We start from the raw sequence: 16573 nt of genomic DNA, 5'->3' as shown, positions 1-16573 counted from the left end.
AAAAATTGAAAAAATACAAAGAAAATTTCTACAAACTCCTTGCGACATTATCTTCAACATGAAGCGTGAAAGTTCAAATTTGAGTTTGGAAATTTTGGTAATAATTGGAGGAAGAGTTATAGTGATAAAGGTTAACGATCTTAATACTTGGTATTATACAAACTTGACTTTGAGAAATTATTTGATTCTTTTATAAGTCAAAATTATATTTTAAATCTCAAAACATGTAGAAAATGTCGCAAGGAGTTCGTAGGATTTTTTGGAATATTTTTCTGCTTTTTAATAAATTTACTATAATTTTTGAAAGTTAAATGATTAAAATATAGTATTAAATGGAAGAGAATGACAAGTGGCAGCACCTGACTGGTGCATCGTCAGATTCAGACGCGTGTCACTCTCCTTTAGCGTCACGTGTCATTAGAGTTTCATTTTGTGTATATTTATTAAGATAAATATACAAAAAATGATTTAAAAATTAGAAAAATACACCAAAATTTCTAGAAATTCCTTGCAACATTATCTTCAACCATGACGCTTGAAAGTTCAAATTTGAGTTTGGGAAATTTGAAGTAATAATTGGAAGAAGAGTTGTAGTGATGAAGGTTAATGTTCTTTACACTTTGTGTTATACAAACTTGACTTTGAGAAATTATTTAATTTTTTTATAAGTCAAAATTATATTTTAAATGTCAAAACATGTAGAAAATGTCACAAGGAGTTTGTAGGATTTTTTGGAATATTTTTCTGTTTTTTAATGAATTTATTATGATTTTTGGAAGTTAAGGCATTAGAAAATAGTTTTAAATAGAAGAGAATGATAAGTGGCAGCATCTGAATGGTGCATCATCAATTCTTCAGGTGTGTGTCATTCTTGCATAGCGCCACGTGTCATAAAATGAAACTCTAATGACACGTGGCGCTAAGCGAGAATGGCACACATCCAATCGATGATGCAAGAGTCGCCACTTGTCATTCTCTTCTATTTATTTTTATTTTTTAATGCTTTAACTTCCAAAATTTATAATAAATTTATTAAGAAGCATTAAAATACTCCAAAAAATCCTACTAACTCCTTGTGGCATTTTCTACATGTTTTGAAATTTAAAATATAATTTTGACTTATAAAAAAATTAAATAATTTCTCAACTTCAAGTTTGTATAACACCAAGTGTAAAGAACATTAACCTTCATCACTACAACTCTTCCTCCAATTATTACTTCAAATTTTCCAAACTCAAATTTGAATTTTCACACTTCATAGTCAAAGATAATGTCGCAAGGAAATTTTAGAAATTTTTGGTGTATTTTTCTGATTTTTTTAATTTATTTTTGGTGTATTTATTATGATAAATACACACAAAATGAAACTCTAATGACACACGTCTGAAATATTGACGATGCACTTGTCAGATGCTGCCACTTGTCATTCTCTTCCCTTCATTACTCTTTTTTAATACTTTAATTTCCAAAAATCATAATAAATTCATTAAAAAGCACAAAAATACCCCAAAAAATCCTACGAACTCCTTGTAACATTTTCTACATGTTTTAAGATTTAAAATATAATTTTAACTTATAAAAAAATCAAATAATTTTTCATAGTCAAGTTTTTATAACACCAAGTGTAAAGATCATTATTCTTCATCCCTACAACTTTTCCTCTAATTATTACTTCAAATTTTCCAAACTCAAATTTGAACTTTCACGCTTCATAGTTGAATATAATGTCGCAAGGAATTTTAGAAATTTTCGGTGTATTTTTTTGATTTATTTATTTATTTTTGGTGTATTTATTAATATAAATACACACAAAATGAAACTCTAATGACATGTGGCACTACGCGAGAATGACACAAGTCTGAAGAACTGACTATGCACCATTCAGGCACTGCCACTTGTCATTCTCTTCCATTTAAAACTATTTTCTAATGCCTTAACTTCCAAAAATCTAAATAAATTCATTAGAAACAGAAAAATACCCCAAAAAATCCTACAAACTCCTTATGACATTTTCTACATGTTTTGAGATTTAAAATATAATTTGGACTTATAAAAAAATTAAATAATTTTTCGTAGTCAAGTTTGTATAACACCAAGTGTAAAGATCTTTACTCTTCATCGCTACAACTATTCCTCCAATTTTTACTTCAAATTTCTCAAACTCATATTTGAACTTTCACACTTCATAGTCGAAGATAATGTTGCAAGGAATTTGTAAAAAATTTCGGTGTATTTTTCTGAGTTTTTATTCATTTTATGTGTATTTATTAAGATAAATACACACAAAATGAAACTCTAATGACACGTGGCGCTACGCGAGAATGACACACGTCTGAAGTCTGACGATGCACCAGTCAGTGCCACTTGTCATTCTCTTCCATTCATTACTCTTTTTTAATGCTTTAACTTCCAAAAATCATAATAAATTCATTAAAAGGCAGAAAAATACCCCAAAAAATCCAACGAACTCCTTGTAACATTTTCTACATGTTTTGAGATTTAAAATATAATTTTGACTTATAAAAAAATCAAATAATTTTTCATAGTCAAGTTTTTATAACACCAAGTGTAAAGATCATTATTCTTCATCACTACAACTCTTCCTCTAATTATTACTTCAAATTTTCCAAACTCAAATTTGAACTTTCACGCTTCATAGTAGAAGATAATGGCGCAAGGAATTTTTAGAAAATTTTGGTGTATTTTTCTGAATTTTTAATTTATTTTTGGTGAATTTATTAAGATAATACATACAAAATGAAACTCTAATGATACATGGTGCTACGCGAGAATGACACACGTCTGAAGAACTGACGATGCACCATTCAGGTGCTGCCACTTGTCATTCTCTTCCATTTAAAATTATTTTCTAATGCCTTAACTTCCAAAAATCATAATAAATTCATTAAAAAAATAGAAAAATACCCCAAAAAATCCTAAGAACTCCTTATGACATTTTCTACATGTTTTGAGATGTAAAATATAATTTTGACTTATAAAAAAAATCAAATAATTTCTCAAGAAGTTTGTATAACTCCAAGTATAAAGATCATTACCCTTCATCACTACAACTCTTCCTCAATTTATTACTTCAAATTTCCCAAACTCAAAATTGAAATTTCACGCTTCATAGTCAAAGATAATGTCGCAAGGAGTTTGTAGAAATTTTTTATGTATTTTCTGATTTTTATATTAATTTTTTGTGCATTTATTAAGATAAATATACACAAAATGAAACTCTAATATGAAACTTTAATAACACATGGCGCTACGCGAGAATGACACACATTTGAGTTACTGACAATGCACTATTCAGATGCACAACAGAGATGTCCTAGGGTGCATAACCATAACCATGATGATACATAAATGACTCCATTATCCACATAGACAGCCTGAAATATGCTACAAGTATGATACACAATAATGACAGGAGACAAAAAAGTTTATCACGTAAGAGATGGTTTCTCATGTTCTTGAATTTTAAACCAAATTGGGTGATGAGTGGATTACCTTAAACTTTAAATCAAAACAATTTGAAGATAAATAGATTGTCTACAACATGCTAAGGGCATCAAATAGGGAGTGAGATAAAGATGTAGCCTAAATTACAAAATAAGATATCAACAACCTAAATTATTTGATGGCATACAAATCAACAAATCAAACACAAAATACATAATAAGATACCAAGATCCAAGAAATCCATATCAGAAAAACACAAAAATGGAGCTGAGCAACCGATGCTATAGCCTGCAAATCCGTGGCCATGTTATAAAAGAAATAGAAAATCGACAAACATGATAACCGAATCATATGAATTCCTTTTTAGGAAGCGATGGAGTTGGTTGTTTTTGACAACCCAAAGAAAAATAAGAAAATAGAGTTCCAAAATCATAAAGATAAAATAAATACTATTTGTTAAATCTGAGGGTTCAAGAGGATGGAATCAAAGAAAAGGGTATGCCAGATTTTGAAGATCTTGAATATTTTGCTAACCTATCACTAGTTGGGTTTTTTTTTATTGTCATATGATAAAACAAAAAGGTTAATTTGTAGTTGATATAGAGAAAATGGTTGGAGAGAGAGGAAGAAGAAGATGGAGATAGACAAGTCAAAGATGAGATGTGCAGTGCAGGTAGGGACAAATAGGAAAATTTGAAGAAAAAGAGGAGATGTCTGATGGGTATTGGGTATATGGGTTTTGTTTTACCCGTTTGTATGTGAAACCTATTAAAACCATGTTTTAATCTCAATCGTTCAATTTAATCCAATGGTGTTCTTATATAACATTCTCATTTATTGTTCTCACTAGATAAACGCCCTAACTTTTTTGGTCAAATACAGGGCTTAATCTATATGTCCCTTGTTGATCTGCTAGCAGCTGATTTTATGAACCCAAAAATGCAGAGCAATGGAAGACTTCAAGTGGGGCGCTAATATAGCTCTTCTTCTTGGAGCTGGTTGTAGTCTCTGCTAGCCAAATGGGCTTCAACCAAGCAGTCTAGGATGTTGATAATTTTTTGTTCTTTTTCTTTGTGCCATTTGCTAGATTGTTTTTTCTGAAGTTTTGTGTTTTATTTCTCCATAATTAGCATCAAATTATGTAGTTTAAATCTCAGAATTCAATAGAGGAGAAGTGTTAAAAAAGTATATATTTTAAAAAAAGGCATTCAGTTGATGGTGTAGTGTCTTTACAATTCAATAGAGGAGAAGTGTTTGCTTTTTGGCTAAAGAGTCAAATGTTCAATCTGTATCATTAGTCTAGTTGATTCCTTTCCCATGCATTTGCATCAATGTCCAAGGCCCACAAGACTTGTAGTTTGGAAATTGCGAGGAAGTTTCCAAACCAACCCAAAGTCACCGAAATTTGTAATGAGTGATTGAAAATCCATGAGAAAATCCAAGTCCATTGTAACAAGAAGGAAAAACAAAGAAAATTTTATGCTGAATTGACATGTGGAAAAACAAACTAAATTTCCATCTAATTCCGTTCAAAATACACTTGCACGTAAATTGCAAAAAAATCTACGAAGGTCACACTGCCAGAATTGAAACCACATGAATGAAAATAAAAATTTCATCAAACTATAGGGACGAAAAGTGAATTTTTGAAAGTAAAAATTTCATCAAACTATAGGAACGAAAAGTGAATTTTTGCCATATATATATATATATATATATATATCTTATGCAACATTGAAAAATTTACATGGACATTTCATTTCACTATTAAAATTAGAATTTTCACCTTTTAACTATTAAAAATATAGTTGTGCTTACGTGCACAATTTGCAATCATTGATCTAAGTATAATTTGCACTCCATCAACGATTAGAAATCACCCATATAGACGTGCGATAAATCTAAGAAAAATCATTTACGAAGTATCGGAAGCCAAGTTAAACAGAGCTTTAGGACCTAAAACATGACACACGTACACCTCTAGAGGTGACTACAGTGATGAATTATAAAATGGTTTTAGTCTCTCAAATGAAGAAGTAGATGCGCATGACCATTGACCAAAAGGACAGAGAAAATAAAATAAGAAACAACAATAGCGGAAGTGGGATATGTTTGTCGATATGCTTGAAGCAGATGCGTTTTAACCGAACGTCGACCACCAGACATTGGCATTGTGCATTGCCATCCACGTCTGAGATAGTACAAAAAATCTGATAGGAATCATCGAACGCGTACAAATCCAAACGCAATGATCAAGGAATTGTCTCATCAAACTTTCACTTTTACCATCGAAAGCTAAGTTGGTTTTGTCATTTTAAAGTAGGAAATAAAAGTAAAAAAGATGATCCCATCTGAACAAGAGAACCTTCCCTATTCCCGTTTCATTGCCCGCGATCTTTATCTCTCTCCTCATGTCACCCGGAGAAGAGAGACATAAACGGACAATGAACCAGGGATAAGGAAGTATTTCTCCATCTAAAACCTTTGAGTTGCCAGGAGGGTGAACACAAAGCACAAGTTCAAATTGGACAGAGATGGCAAGCAGAAACGCAAAGACAAATATCACTATCATGTATAACTGTGTCCTAACCACACTGGAGATAGATGAACAAAAAACAGCAAAGTTATACTACACTATGTCTGACTCAGAGTTCCCCTTTTCAACCACAGGGAATCACATTTCATTTTACACAACTCCATGAACAAGCCGCAATGGTACAACAACCAATAAATCCTGCAAGCATGGAAAAGAGCATCTACTACTTTCCTTGCTCATTCTTTTCTTTCTCAACCTTTTCTTTCTCATTATTCCCATCTTTTCCATATACCTCCTCATAATATTCTTCATCGTCATAGTATTCTTCATCATCATAGTACTCTTCGTCATCATCCTCATCGTAGTATTCTTCATCATCACTATCCGCCTTACCATTTTCCAGCAGATACTTTTCTCTCGACTGCTGCCCTCTTAAGCTCTCTTGAATTCGATCTCTGATGGCTGTGCCCTGAGAAAATCCCACATCGCAGGGTAAGGACACCAAAATTATTAAGACGGTGTTTACTTGTAGAAATATCAGTTTATATGCAATTGGTAATGCATATATTGTCTTTACCATTTTATGGCAACCTTCTTCAAACATCTCAAGAAATCCAGCAACCCAGCGATCAGCATTTTCTACCCACTCATTACGATGCATAGCAACAGTCTGGATCTATAATACCAAGTCAGAAATGCACACCAGTAAGAAAAATATACAATGATTGGATGGTGAGAACGCAAATTTACAATCTAGCAATTAGCAAATGGATTGTGATGGCGTTATACAAATACAGGAGCATTTTCTCTCAGATCAGGATGGAGGAATCTATTCCTTCAAGATAAAACCTTTCTCATGTCTGTGCAAGTGTATGTGGGTTTTGCATAGAGATTTGAATTCCATAACACTTATTAAGTACACTTCATGATCTCAGGCCCCTAAACAGGGGTGTGCAATAGCTAGCAATTTTGTTGCCTTCGACAATTCTATTACCTAATTATTAAACTTAAGTCCAGTCAATTTGACAATCTTCTTTCATTCATCAATTTAAACTCATTGACAGAATTTGTTATTTGGCCCTTTGACAATGTTATATATATCCGGCGATTGCTTGTTGGTGCCTTATGCCGTTATGTCATGCTATGCATATAGAAGCAGGTTTACATGTATATTGGCGTGAGCATATACATAGTTGAAAATTTTGTGATGAGGACATATTTGTCGAACCCATTAGGGTTTACAAACGAAAGTGATGGAAGAGGGAATTATTAATTAGTTTCCTAATTTATTTGTTAGTTCCTAGGTTCTCTAAGTTTTCCAGATTTCATTAGGATTTTTAGTTTTTCCAGATTTCAGTAGGATTTCTAAGTTTCCTATTTTATTTGGATTAGGATTTCTTTCATAGAATAAGTTTAATTTTTCTTTTCACTCTAGCGTTAGATTATTATAAATACCCCGTCTATGTAATTCATTATGGAGTTGAGTTGTTGAGATATAAAGAAAAGCTTATTTTCCAGAGATTGGAGACTACTTGGTGTGAAGCCAAACCCCTGGAGTGATTCCAGACGTATCCCTTTTGTTCTATTTTCTGTTTTCCATTGTTTTCGCTTCCGCTAAACTACCTAAATACTCAATTCACCCATATCCTACATCATTTTGTTAACAAAGGGCATTGACCAGACTTAATTTGGGTCTCATGGTGCATACCAATTAACACTGGGAATTATAAAAAGCCAAGAAATTCCATATAAGCAAGAGCAACATGAATAACATAAGGTATAATGTAAATGAATCGGGAAGCCAAAAACATTTTCAAATCGGAAACACAAAGATTGTCATATTCATCTACTTCTTCGTTGGAAGGAGATTGAAGAACATATAGGGGTCGTTTGGTACGGTGGACTGTCATGGACTAGACTTAATTTTGGGATTGTCTTGGATTGGCTTGGCCTGGTCAAGGCTGAATAACACTTGTACTGCACTTGTTGTATGTTTGATTGAACTAGGACTAAATTTTTTTAAATATTTTTTTTTTAAAGCAAGTTTTTTTTAATATTTAGAAACAGGGCATGTGGATTTTAAAAAAAATAATTATATCTTCTCTCTTCATCTCATTCTTTTCTTCCACGGCTGGCTTCTTTTTCATCTCTTTCTTCTCCATCCTCTCTCCTTCTCCTCTTCTTCCGTCTATTTTTCTCTTCATTTTTTTTTCAAAATTTTTATCTTCTCTCTTCTTCCTCTTCTATTATGTCTTCCCCTTCTCCTCTTTTTCTCTTTGAAAATTTTCAGACAAAAAACAAGCAAAGAACCCAAGCTACCACTCCCCTTTCGTACCCTCAAATTCGGTATCATCTCACAACATCCCTTCCCCAAACCCCAAAAAACTCTTGTTACGTTCTTTTCTTAGCCAAAATTAAAACCATTTATGTTCTTTTTAGTTCTGTAAAATTTTTTTTTGGATTTGCAGAGAGTAGAGGAGGAGTTAAGGGAGAGGGGAACATCAATGTTGCTGGGGTGGGGGAAGATTGGGATGTTGATGCAGTGGATTTGTGTGGTGTTTTTTTTTCTTTGAATTTCAAACTGGTTATGGCTTGGGACAATGATGCAGTGGGCATGGTGGATATGGTGAATCTGTGTTGCAGCTGGAGGAGAGAGAAAGCAGTGGTGGTGGGTGGGTCTGCTGGCTCTTGCTTGCTGGTTGTGGTTGGTTGCTGGCGACGTTGCTCGTTGAGGGAGAGGGGCACTGCGATGCAATGTCGCTAGTGAAGGGCTCGGGACAATTTGTCCGCCCTTTCCACACAGGCTTCCGTAAGAACACTTAAGGAGGTGTTTTTGGTGGGCCCAGTATTAGTTAATCCCATTTAAGATTCGAACCATGGGAAACAAACATGGGATTAAAGTTCGGCCAATCCAGTCCAAGCCAATCCCTTGTAACAAACGAGCACATAGTGCATTGACTACATGACACTACCAAGAAGAGTCCATAACTAGACATGGACTTCAGTATAAAAGGAGTTTTCAGCTCGTTATGGAAGATGCATTTTTGGCACTGAGTTCAGAATTAAAAATTAAATAAAACGAAACAATCACACCCGATCAGTGAAAAATTCTGACACCAATCATTTACAAGTGAGTATTACACCAAGAATTAATTGACAAGCGGATGAGTTTTCTAGTTCGCTACGTTGATATAGCTTATAATATTGTTAATAATCCCAAGATTTCCCCCATTCGATGCCAGTTTGAACCCTAAGACCCCTGGGTCTTTGGATGTAATCCAAAGCCACATGATACAAGGAAACCAGCAACGAAATTCATTATTATTCACTATGCTGGTTGTGATTATGGCAACTCAAAGATACTATACAAAGGTATTTGTGCCTAACATAATTCACCATGCTGGTTGTGATTACTGTCATTATTAAAAAGACATACCTTCTCTCCCACTTTTTCTTGATGTTCCTTCACTTTCTCTTGTAATTTCTTCAATCTCATGTTCACCCTTAACCGCTTTTCCTGTTTATATGAAACAAAAATAGAGAGCTAAGTTCCTTCGCCATGGAAAAGTTACCATATCAATAGATAGGTCGATTGAAAACAAGACCCCAAGAAAACCATATTTCATAGTAAGAAAATCGAATAGATGAAAACACGAGAAAAATCTTGCCTTCACAAAACTAACACCAAGCTCTTTTCTTGTATATCCACGATCCAAGTTACGCAACACATACTGATTATAATCTTTTACAATCCTCATTATAATGTCCGATGTCGAAATCCCATCAGTTCTCTTTGTTTCCTTAAACCTCCCCACTGCTTTGACCTATAAGAAAAGAATCACTTAACAAATTATATGTTAAAGAAAAAAGGGGGAAAAAAAGCCAAAAGAAAAGTACTTTGTGCCAAACTTACAAATTCATACACATCTTTCCCAGCTCCACTGGCATCAGCATAACTGTAAAAGACATATTGAAAAGTACAAAAGAATCCATAATAAATTTCACTTCTAACAGAAAAGGTGTAACAAATCCGCACCTACTTTTTATATCTATAAAATTTAAGATATACCATATATTTCAAAATAATGGTATACTGATAGAAACAATACCGGCCAAAAAAAAACCATACGAATAAAGCTGAAGTATTTTATTAACACTGGAGCTTAAAGGTGAGAGCTTGAGAAAACTATCCTTACGGGAGAGAGTCATGGGCCACATAGTCAATCTCATGCTTGTCAAGAAATTCTTGATTTATCACCCAAGGTGCATCAGGAATGACTTCATCTACCCACCTGCACAAACAAAACCCATATTTGTTATTCTTGATTATACAACTCTCTGAAATTCTATTGTATGAAAATGTGCCATCAATGCAAGCACATACACATGTAAAAGTTATAGCTTTAACAAAAACACTACATCTCAGCAAAACCAAAAGAAATATTTCAGAAAGAAAAAATTATAAGGTGGAGAGGGACAATAAGGTAACAGAGAACATTCATACTTGCAATGGCGAAGAGATTCATAACGTTCCGACTCTGTCATAACAGTCTTGCCTTTAAACTTGTGAGTGGTTTCATCATTACAACAACCAACGAGCAGATAGGTGTTAGGGAACCTGAAATCGCAAATTGAACTTATAAGAAAAATGTACATAAGTATGCCACATGATATCAATTTTAAAAGTTGCTATAGCAAATCAAACGCTATAACAAAATAGAATCAGAACATACAGCAACAAAGACATAGAATTAGCGAATAATAACAAAACAATACATCAAATAAAAAACTAAATCCCCACACCATGCATCTCTGTTTTTAGTTCTGATACAATGTCAAAAGGGAATACGTGACAAGTTTTAACTTAGGAATCATCTGTGTAGCTATTCAAACACTTTAAGATTACAATTTCATACAAGCTTGTACATATCGGTTAACTATTCTACGACGTATGTGAATCCAATAAGCTTAACCAAAGCAAGGCATTCATGTAAAAAGAAAAAAAAAAGGATTAACAATCACAGATATTAAAAGTGAATCAGCATAAGCAAAACATTACAGCAAAATAAAAGATACCCAGATAACAAAACACACAAAAGTTACAAATTTCATGAAACAAACCAAGTGAAGCTCCAAAATAAGAACAACCCAGATTCGAAAATGAAGCAAAACAGAGAATCAAACCATGATTGCACTGAAACAAAAACAAAAGCAACACATGGCAATTGAAAAGGAGGAGTGTGCGAGAGAGATAGGGAGAGCACATACGATTTCTTGGCTTGCTCGAGCGAGCGAGCATGGCCGAAGTGGAAGAGATCGTAGATCCCATCGGCGTAGACGCGAACAAGGCGGTCGGGTTGATCGTCGTTGGAATTCGAATGGGCACTGGTGTTGCTGGTGTCACAAGTATCTTTGGGCTTTACCTCTGCCATTCGAATCCAAATAAGAAACTTGAGTTTGAGTATGGGCTTTTACCAATTTGCCACCTCCACGACTACCACCACCTCTGCTTGGCTTTGTCTCTCTCTCTCTCTCTCTCAGCTCTCATTCTTTTTTCTCTCTTTATTTGTGATATTCGTCGGCGTCCCCTGGTAAACTGTATAACCTCAGAATATGCGGTAATTCCGCGTCCCCCTCCCTAACTATTTGTTTTGTTTCATTTTTCTAGTGTGGGTTTTTTCGAATTGAAAGATGCTATTAATTTCCTTTTATGACTTGCGTTTTCTAAGATGGGGGAAAATGGATGCATCATGCACAGTTATTGCGCGGTTGATGAATAACGCGCGGTTAGTATTTACAAGAAAAAGTTTAGCCAAAGTCACATACCATGTCGACATGATAGAAGATGATGTGGCAATAACCCAGTAGGAAGGTATTGGGCCTAAAAAGAGGAAGGCCCAAATTCAAAACAAAACTAGGGGATTGAGCCCAAAAACCTAAGGCCGTGGCATAATGGTCTAGGCCCAAAAACATATCACATGCCCAATTTTAACTTTATATTCCAAAAGTATGAGGCCCAAGTACGAGGCCCAAGATTGGCCCAATCTGATTTCATGAAACTCTACCAAAAATTTTAGGTGTTCCAGATATACCACGTGGCTGATGTACCATCCAATAAATGGAAGACATATAGAATATTTACAATGCAGACCGCCACATGTTATAAAAAGAAATGCAGTAAGTTAGACAATAATTCTACATGTCCTATGTTTATTGGATGGTACACCAACCACATGGTGTAAACATGTAAAAATTTCTCCGAAGTTAGCGCTCCTCCCCAAATTGAGCAATACTATTGCATTCGCTTAAAGCAAGTTTTTTTTTATTATTTCTTGAGAGATCTAAACACATGCATGTGATGCGATCTTCATTTGTTAACTGTTGCAAATGTACTGGTTTGATACACATTGTGGTCGCCTATGAACGAGAATGAACAATCGCACGTGATCACATTGAAGTTAGAGAGACCAAACAAAGCCTCAAAAGAGAGACTCAGAGAGACTAATTGATATTGCGCTGCAACCAATCCCCTCCATCAATCCAAGAAACGTTCAGAAAAGTTGAAGCTTGTGTGTCATTTAATTTCTGTACAAAAGGCGCTCGCATGGTCACATTGGCTCCTGCACCAGAACAATTGTATTCTCCATAGAATATGGTCCTGCATGCATATATATAATTATTTGGATTAGATTAATTCTGGGAAATTAATTATGTTGTGTTTGTTGCTCTATTTTTTTTTTTCCTTTTTTTTTTTACGTACTGGTCTCTTGTTGGGTCGTTGAAATCGTTCCAGCCTTCGGGAGCTATAATGTCAGCCATTGTTGTCTTGACGAAAACCACCCGTGAAAAAGGCCTCCATGCTCGACCCAACCACACTCTTCCAGTCCCTCCGATAAAGCAGTTGACAAATGCAAACCCAGTGTTGTCGTCCTTGGAAGCTCTGCCGTGCGCTGTGATGGCGCCGTTTACGTTCCTTGATCCTGGAGGGAGTGGATTTGCAATGGAGATCAACTGGCAATTCTGTGTCAAACAGTTCGTGCAACAATTTCATCATAAGCATTTTAGGCACATCATGACATTGACAATAATATCCCACATTGCTTTTTGAGAAAAACCTTCTATATTATATATATGTATATATATCTCTCTCTAACCGCATTACAGTCACATGATGAGAAATATTGAATGATTACATTGTTAACTCATCCTTTAATAGAGATGGGTGGCTACTAATCTTTCATAAAGGTGCACACGTAACATATGAACATTACATTCATTAGAGACGTGATCAACAATATGGCCTGTAAATGTATATCGTTGATAGAAGTTATGCACACACCCCTCTTTCATGTCATGACATTTGCATATGAGTGGTAACATAGTTGTTACACAAATTGCCAAATTTTATGAAGAACTCAGCTGTTTTAGATCATATGGTCTCCCAGATATCGTTTTTTTTTTTTTTTAACAAAATTGTGCAGAGAGCTGAGATGAATTATTATACCTCATAGAATGACCTTCCATTGCCAAAGATGAAATCAATGGAACCCTGTACATAGCAATCCTTAAAGTAATGGCGGCCCTTATCATCATGAAGGGTGTCTTGGGCTCCAAAGAATCCACAACCCAAAAACGCAGCTTGGTCTCCTGATATTCTAATCGCTACAGCTTGAGCTCCAATATCACCAGGCTTCGGAATTGGAGCCACATTCTTTTTATACAATTCCCATTAGGACATGTGTTAGTTAGTGTACATTAATCATACCATAAAATTAATATTAATGCAACTTTGTTACCATGAAGCTTATGTTCTTAGCAACAAAGTTGTCAGCAAAAACTTGAACAGAACCGCTATAAAATGTGCCATGAGATGAATTGGCTGTGTCATTCCAAGCAATTGCAGTCGATTCATACCCTTGTCCTTGAAATGTTATGTTGGGTTTGTTTTTCGGAATCGAGATTTTCTCACTGTTAAAAATTTACAACGAGAACAAAAATTAAAAATACTCAAGAGATCAAAGAAAGAAAGAAAGAAATTATCTTTTGAATGAAAGAGTTGGAAAAGAAAGCCAAATGAACTTACTAGTAAATCCCATTATTAATCCAAATTATTGTTCTTTTCTGGCTAAGAGCTGGAGCTGCATCAACAGCTGCTTGAACCAGTGTGAAATTACAACAGCCATTTCGATCGACACAAAGGTAGGAGGTTTTGTTGGTGTCTGGAGGAGGAAAGCCACGTGGGAAGTCATCACAGATGGATCCTATGGTTCCATTGTCTTGCTTTTTGTGATGTCTTCCTATGTGGTTTGGGATGAGATATGAAATCAAATTAGACACTGATGAAGTTGTGGCCAGACTAAGATCCACAATGTGTTTGAGGGGTGATGAGTTTGGATCAATGACATGTCTAGATGCCAATAAGACTGCTAAGATGGCAACAAAATATGTAAGGCATGTAGTTTTGAGGCTCATTTTTTTTGGTTGAACTGGCTTATGTTAGGCTGGAGAGGATGAGATATTTTAAATGCAAGGTTAAATAGGCATGCACTTGAAGTGAAAGAATTGATGGAATGTCTTGCAAATCACCCTGTCCCTGTATATCTTAGGAGTATTCATTTCCAACCTAGCTACCAAACTTTTTTTTTCCTCAACAAATACAATTACTATATAAAACTGCATTCTTTACGGGAAAAAAAAAAAAAAAATCTCAACACTTGCGGAAGATTCATAAGTTACAGACTGATACGGGGTCTGAATCTGGGTCTGGTTTAGTAACTGGGTCATTCTTGAGGTCAATTCTTCTACGATCGGGAGCCCTACCCTTCCATGCATTGCAATTGGGAAAAGTATTGGCATGTCCGGTTGTGGATTCGTTGGACAAAGCCCAGTAGACCAACACAGCCCATTTTTAACCCAAATTTGTCTTTAAAAGTGAAAACAAACCCATTATCTTAGACCAATTTCAGAAGTGAAAAAAGAAAAGGAAAAGAAGTTTACTTGTCACTTTCTTTTGGATCAATTGTTTTTCTTCCAATATAACTTCCTTCTGTGGTTTGGTTGTAAGCAAAGGCAAACACAAAGTATGTAAACCTTCCCTTTTAAGTAACATATAAGTTATCAAACAAACCTCACCCTAACCACATAAAGCCAGAAAATTAGTGGCAACAAGAATTCCCAGAAAGTGCTAAATCAGCACTTAAATTCACTAAAAAGTCAATATCACGAAATTCTCAGCTACAAACGATTTGCTGACTCTTTTCTAGGTTCGCCGACAAAGGTAGTTTACTTACTTAGTGGAGGAGTTTATGCGCTCTACGATGACCATAAAAGGGAGCTCACCTAATCTTAAACCCATCTGCTAAATGCAATTCATTATGAGAATGTTTGGAAGTCTTTCCAAATAAAGCTTCATTGTGTTCCTTTTTTCCTCAATTACCATCTATATATTACATCCAAATGAAATGAAAATTTCATCCAAGAGAAAGAAAAGAAAGTATATAATAGTTGTATACACGTCCATTTTATCTCATAATAAGTGGTCACACATCATATGATAAAGTGTTATAAAAAGAAAAGTGTATATACATACGTTACAGGTAAGTTTTTGACTCTGAATGACGTGACGTCGATAAATAGTGGAATGTAGATGAGTTTTTTCTAATGTTAAATTAACACGGTTCTTTGAAAACGTAATATATCACAATGCATAAATAAATAAAAAAGTTTTATTCTTAATCATCGTCGGATTATCAATAAAAAAATCCATGTGTTTGACATAAGTTTGAAAGTTGAGGCTTGCTAATGATGCTCCCCGGACGAATGAAACTACAAAACCAATCAGAGACTGATGTAATCTTGGGGAATCAAAAGGCACCCATTTGAAATTCAAATAAGCAAAGATTAGGGCATATATATTTTTGACTTTGTAAAAAGTACTGCAATTTCTGCTTTTTCACGCCAAAATTTGGGTCCCATGATGACCTCGCATTCACCCCCTCTTCCCTCTTCTTTTCGCACTCAAACAAAAATCTCTCCCAATCAAACGATTAGCAGCGCCGGACGCGCCACTCCCGCTGCCGCTTTTTAAAAGGAAAGGAAAATTTAAAAAAAAAGATTTTGCACTACCCTTTGTTTTTTTTTTCTCTTTTCTTTTATTCTTAACCCGTTCTATTTTTTATATTATTGAAAAAAATTGTAAAATCCAAGGTGAGAGCATATATAAGTTGGGAAAAAATAACAGAAAAAAGAAGTGATATTGTCACACCAATGTTGATTTCAACATGTAGACCACCAAATGCTTGAATCGATTTGGTTTTATATAATATTACTATAGCGTGTTATTGTCATCTTCATTTACTTTTAACACCCTTCTCAAGTTTCGTAAATAGTATAAACTTCAAATATTAAGGACCCATTGGATAACAATTTCAATTTTAGTTTTTAGTTTTCACTCTGTGTTAGAATAAAGATAAAAAAGAGGAAGAATTGAAGTGAGAATGAGAGTGGAGAAGGAATTGAGAGGGAATATAAGAGGAGAAGATGGGTGGAAGAGTAACAAAATTGAAAACCAAA

At 34.6% G+C, this 16573-nt stretch overlaps 2 protein-coding genes across 2 annotated transcripts; both read right to left on the bottom strand.

The window, feature by feature from the left end:
* Positions 1–6000: 6000 nt before the first annotated feature.
* On the bottom strand, positions 6001–11644 carry LOC148918260 (choline-phosphate cytidylyltransferase 2-like). The gene is made up of 8 exons (XM_089050705.1): positions 11270–11644; positions 10506–10619; positions 10198–10293; positions 9915–9957; positions 9670–9825; positions 9438–9518; positions 6579–6677; positions 6001–6470 (listed from the first exon to the last, which is right to left on the bottom strand). Exons 1-8 carry the CDS (start codon positions 11431–11433, stop codon positions 6225–6227), a joined length of 999 nt encoding a protein of 332 aa, XP_088906831.1. The 5' UTR covers positions 11434–11644; the 3' UTR covers positions 6001–6224.
* Positions 11645–12283: 639 nt separating this feature from the next.
* On the bottom strand, positions 12284–14491 carry LOC148918259 (putative pectinesterase 8). Its single transcript, XM_089050652.1, has 5 exons — positions 14085–14491; positions 13798–13969; positions 13506–13712; positions 12762–13021; positions 12284–12659 (listed from the first exon to the last, which is right to left on the bottom strand). Exons 1-5 carry the CDS (start codon positions 14471–14473, stop codon positions 12503–12505), a joined length of 1185 nt encoding a protein of 394 aa, XP_088906778.1. The 5' UTR covers positions 14474–14491; the 3' UTR covers positions 12284–12502.
* Positions 14492–16573: the final 2082 nt, after the last annotated feature.

This window comes from Prunus mume, linkage group LG4 (assembly GCF_029339155.1).
Source record: "Prunus mume cultivar Tortuosa linkage group LG4, ASM2933915v1, whole genome shotgun sequence".
NCBI lineage: Eukaryota > Viridiplantae > Streptophyta > Magnoliopsida > Rosales > Rosaceae > Prunus > Prunus mume.
Note: the sequence above shows the minus strand (reverse complement) of the source record. Positions and strands in the feature narration are given on the sequence as shown.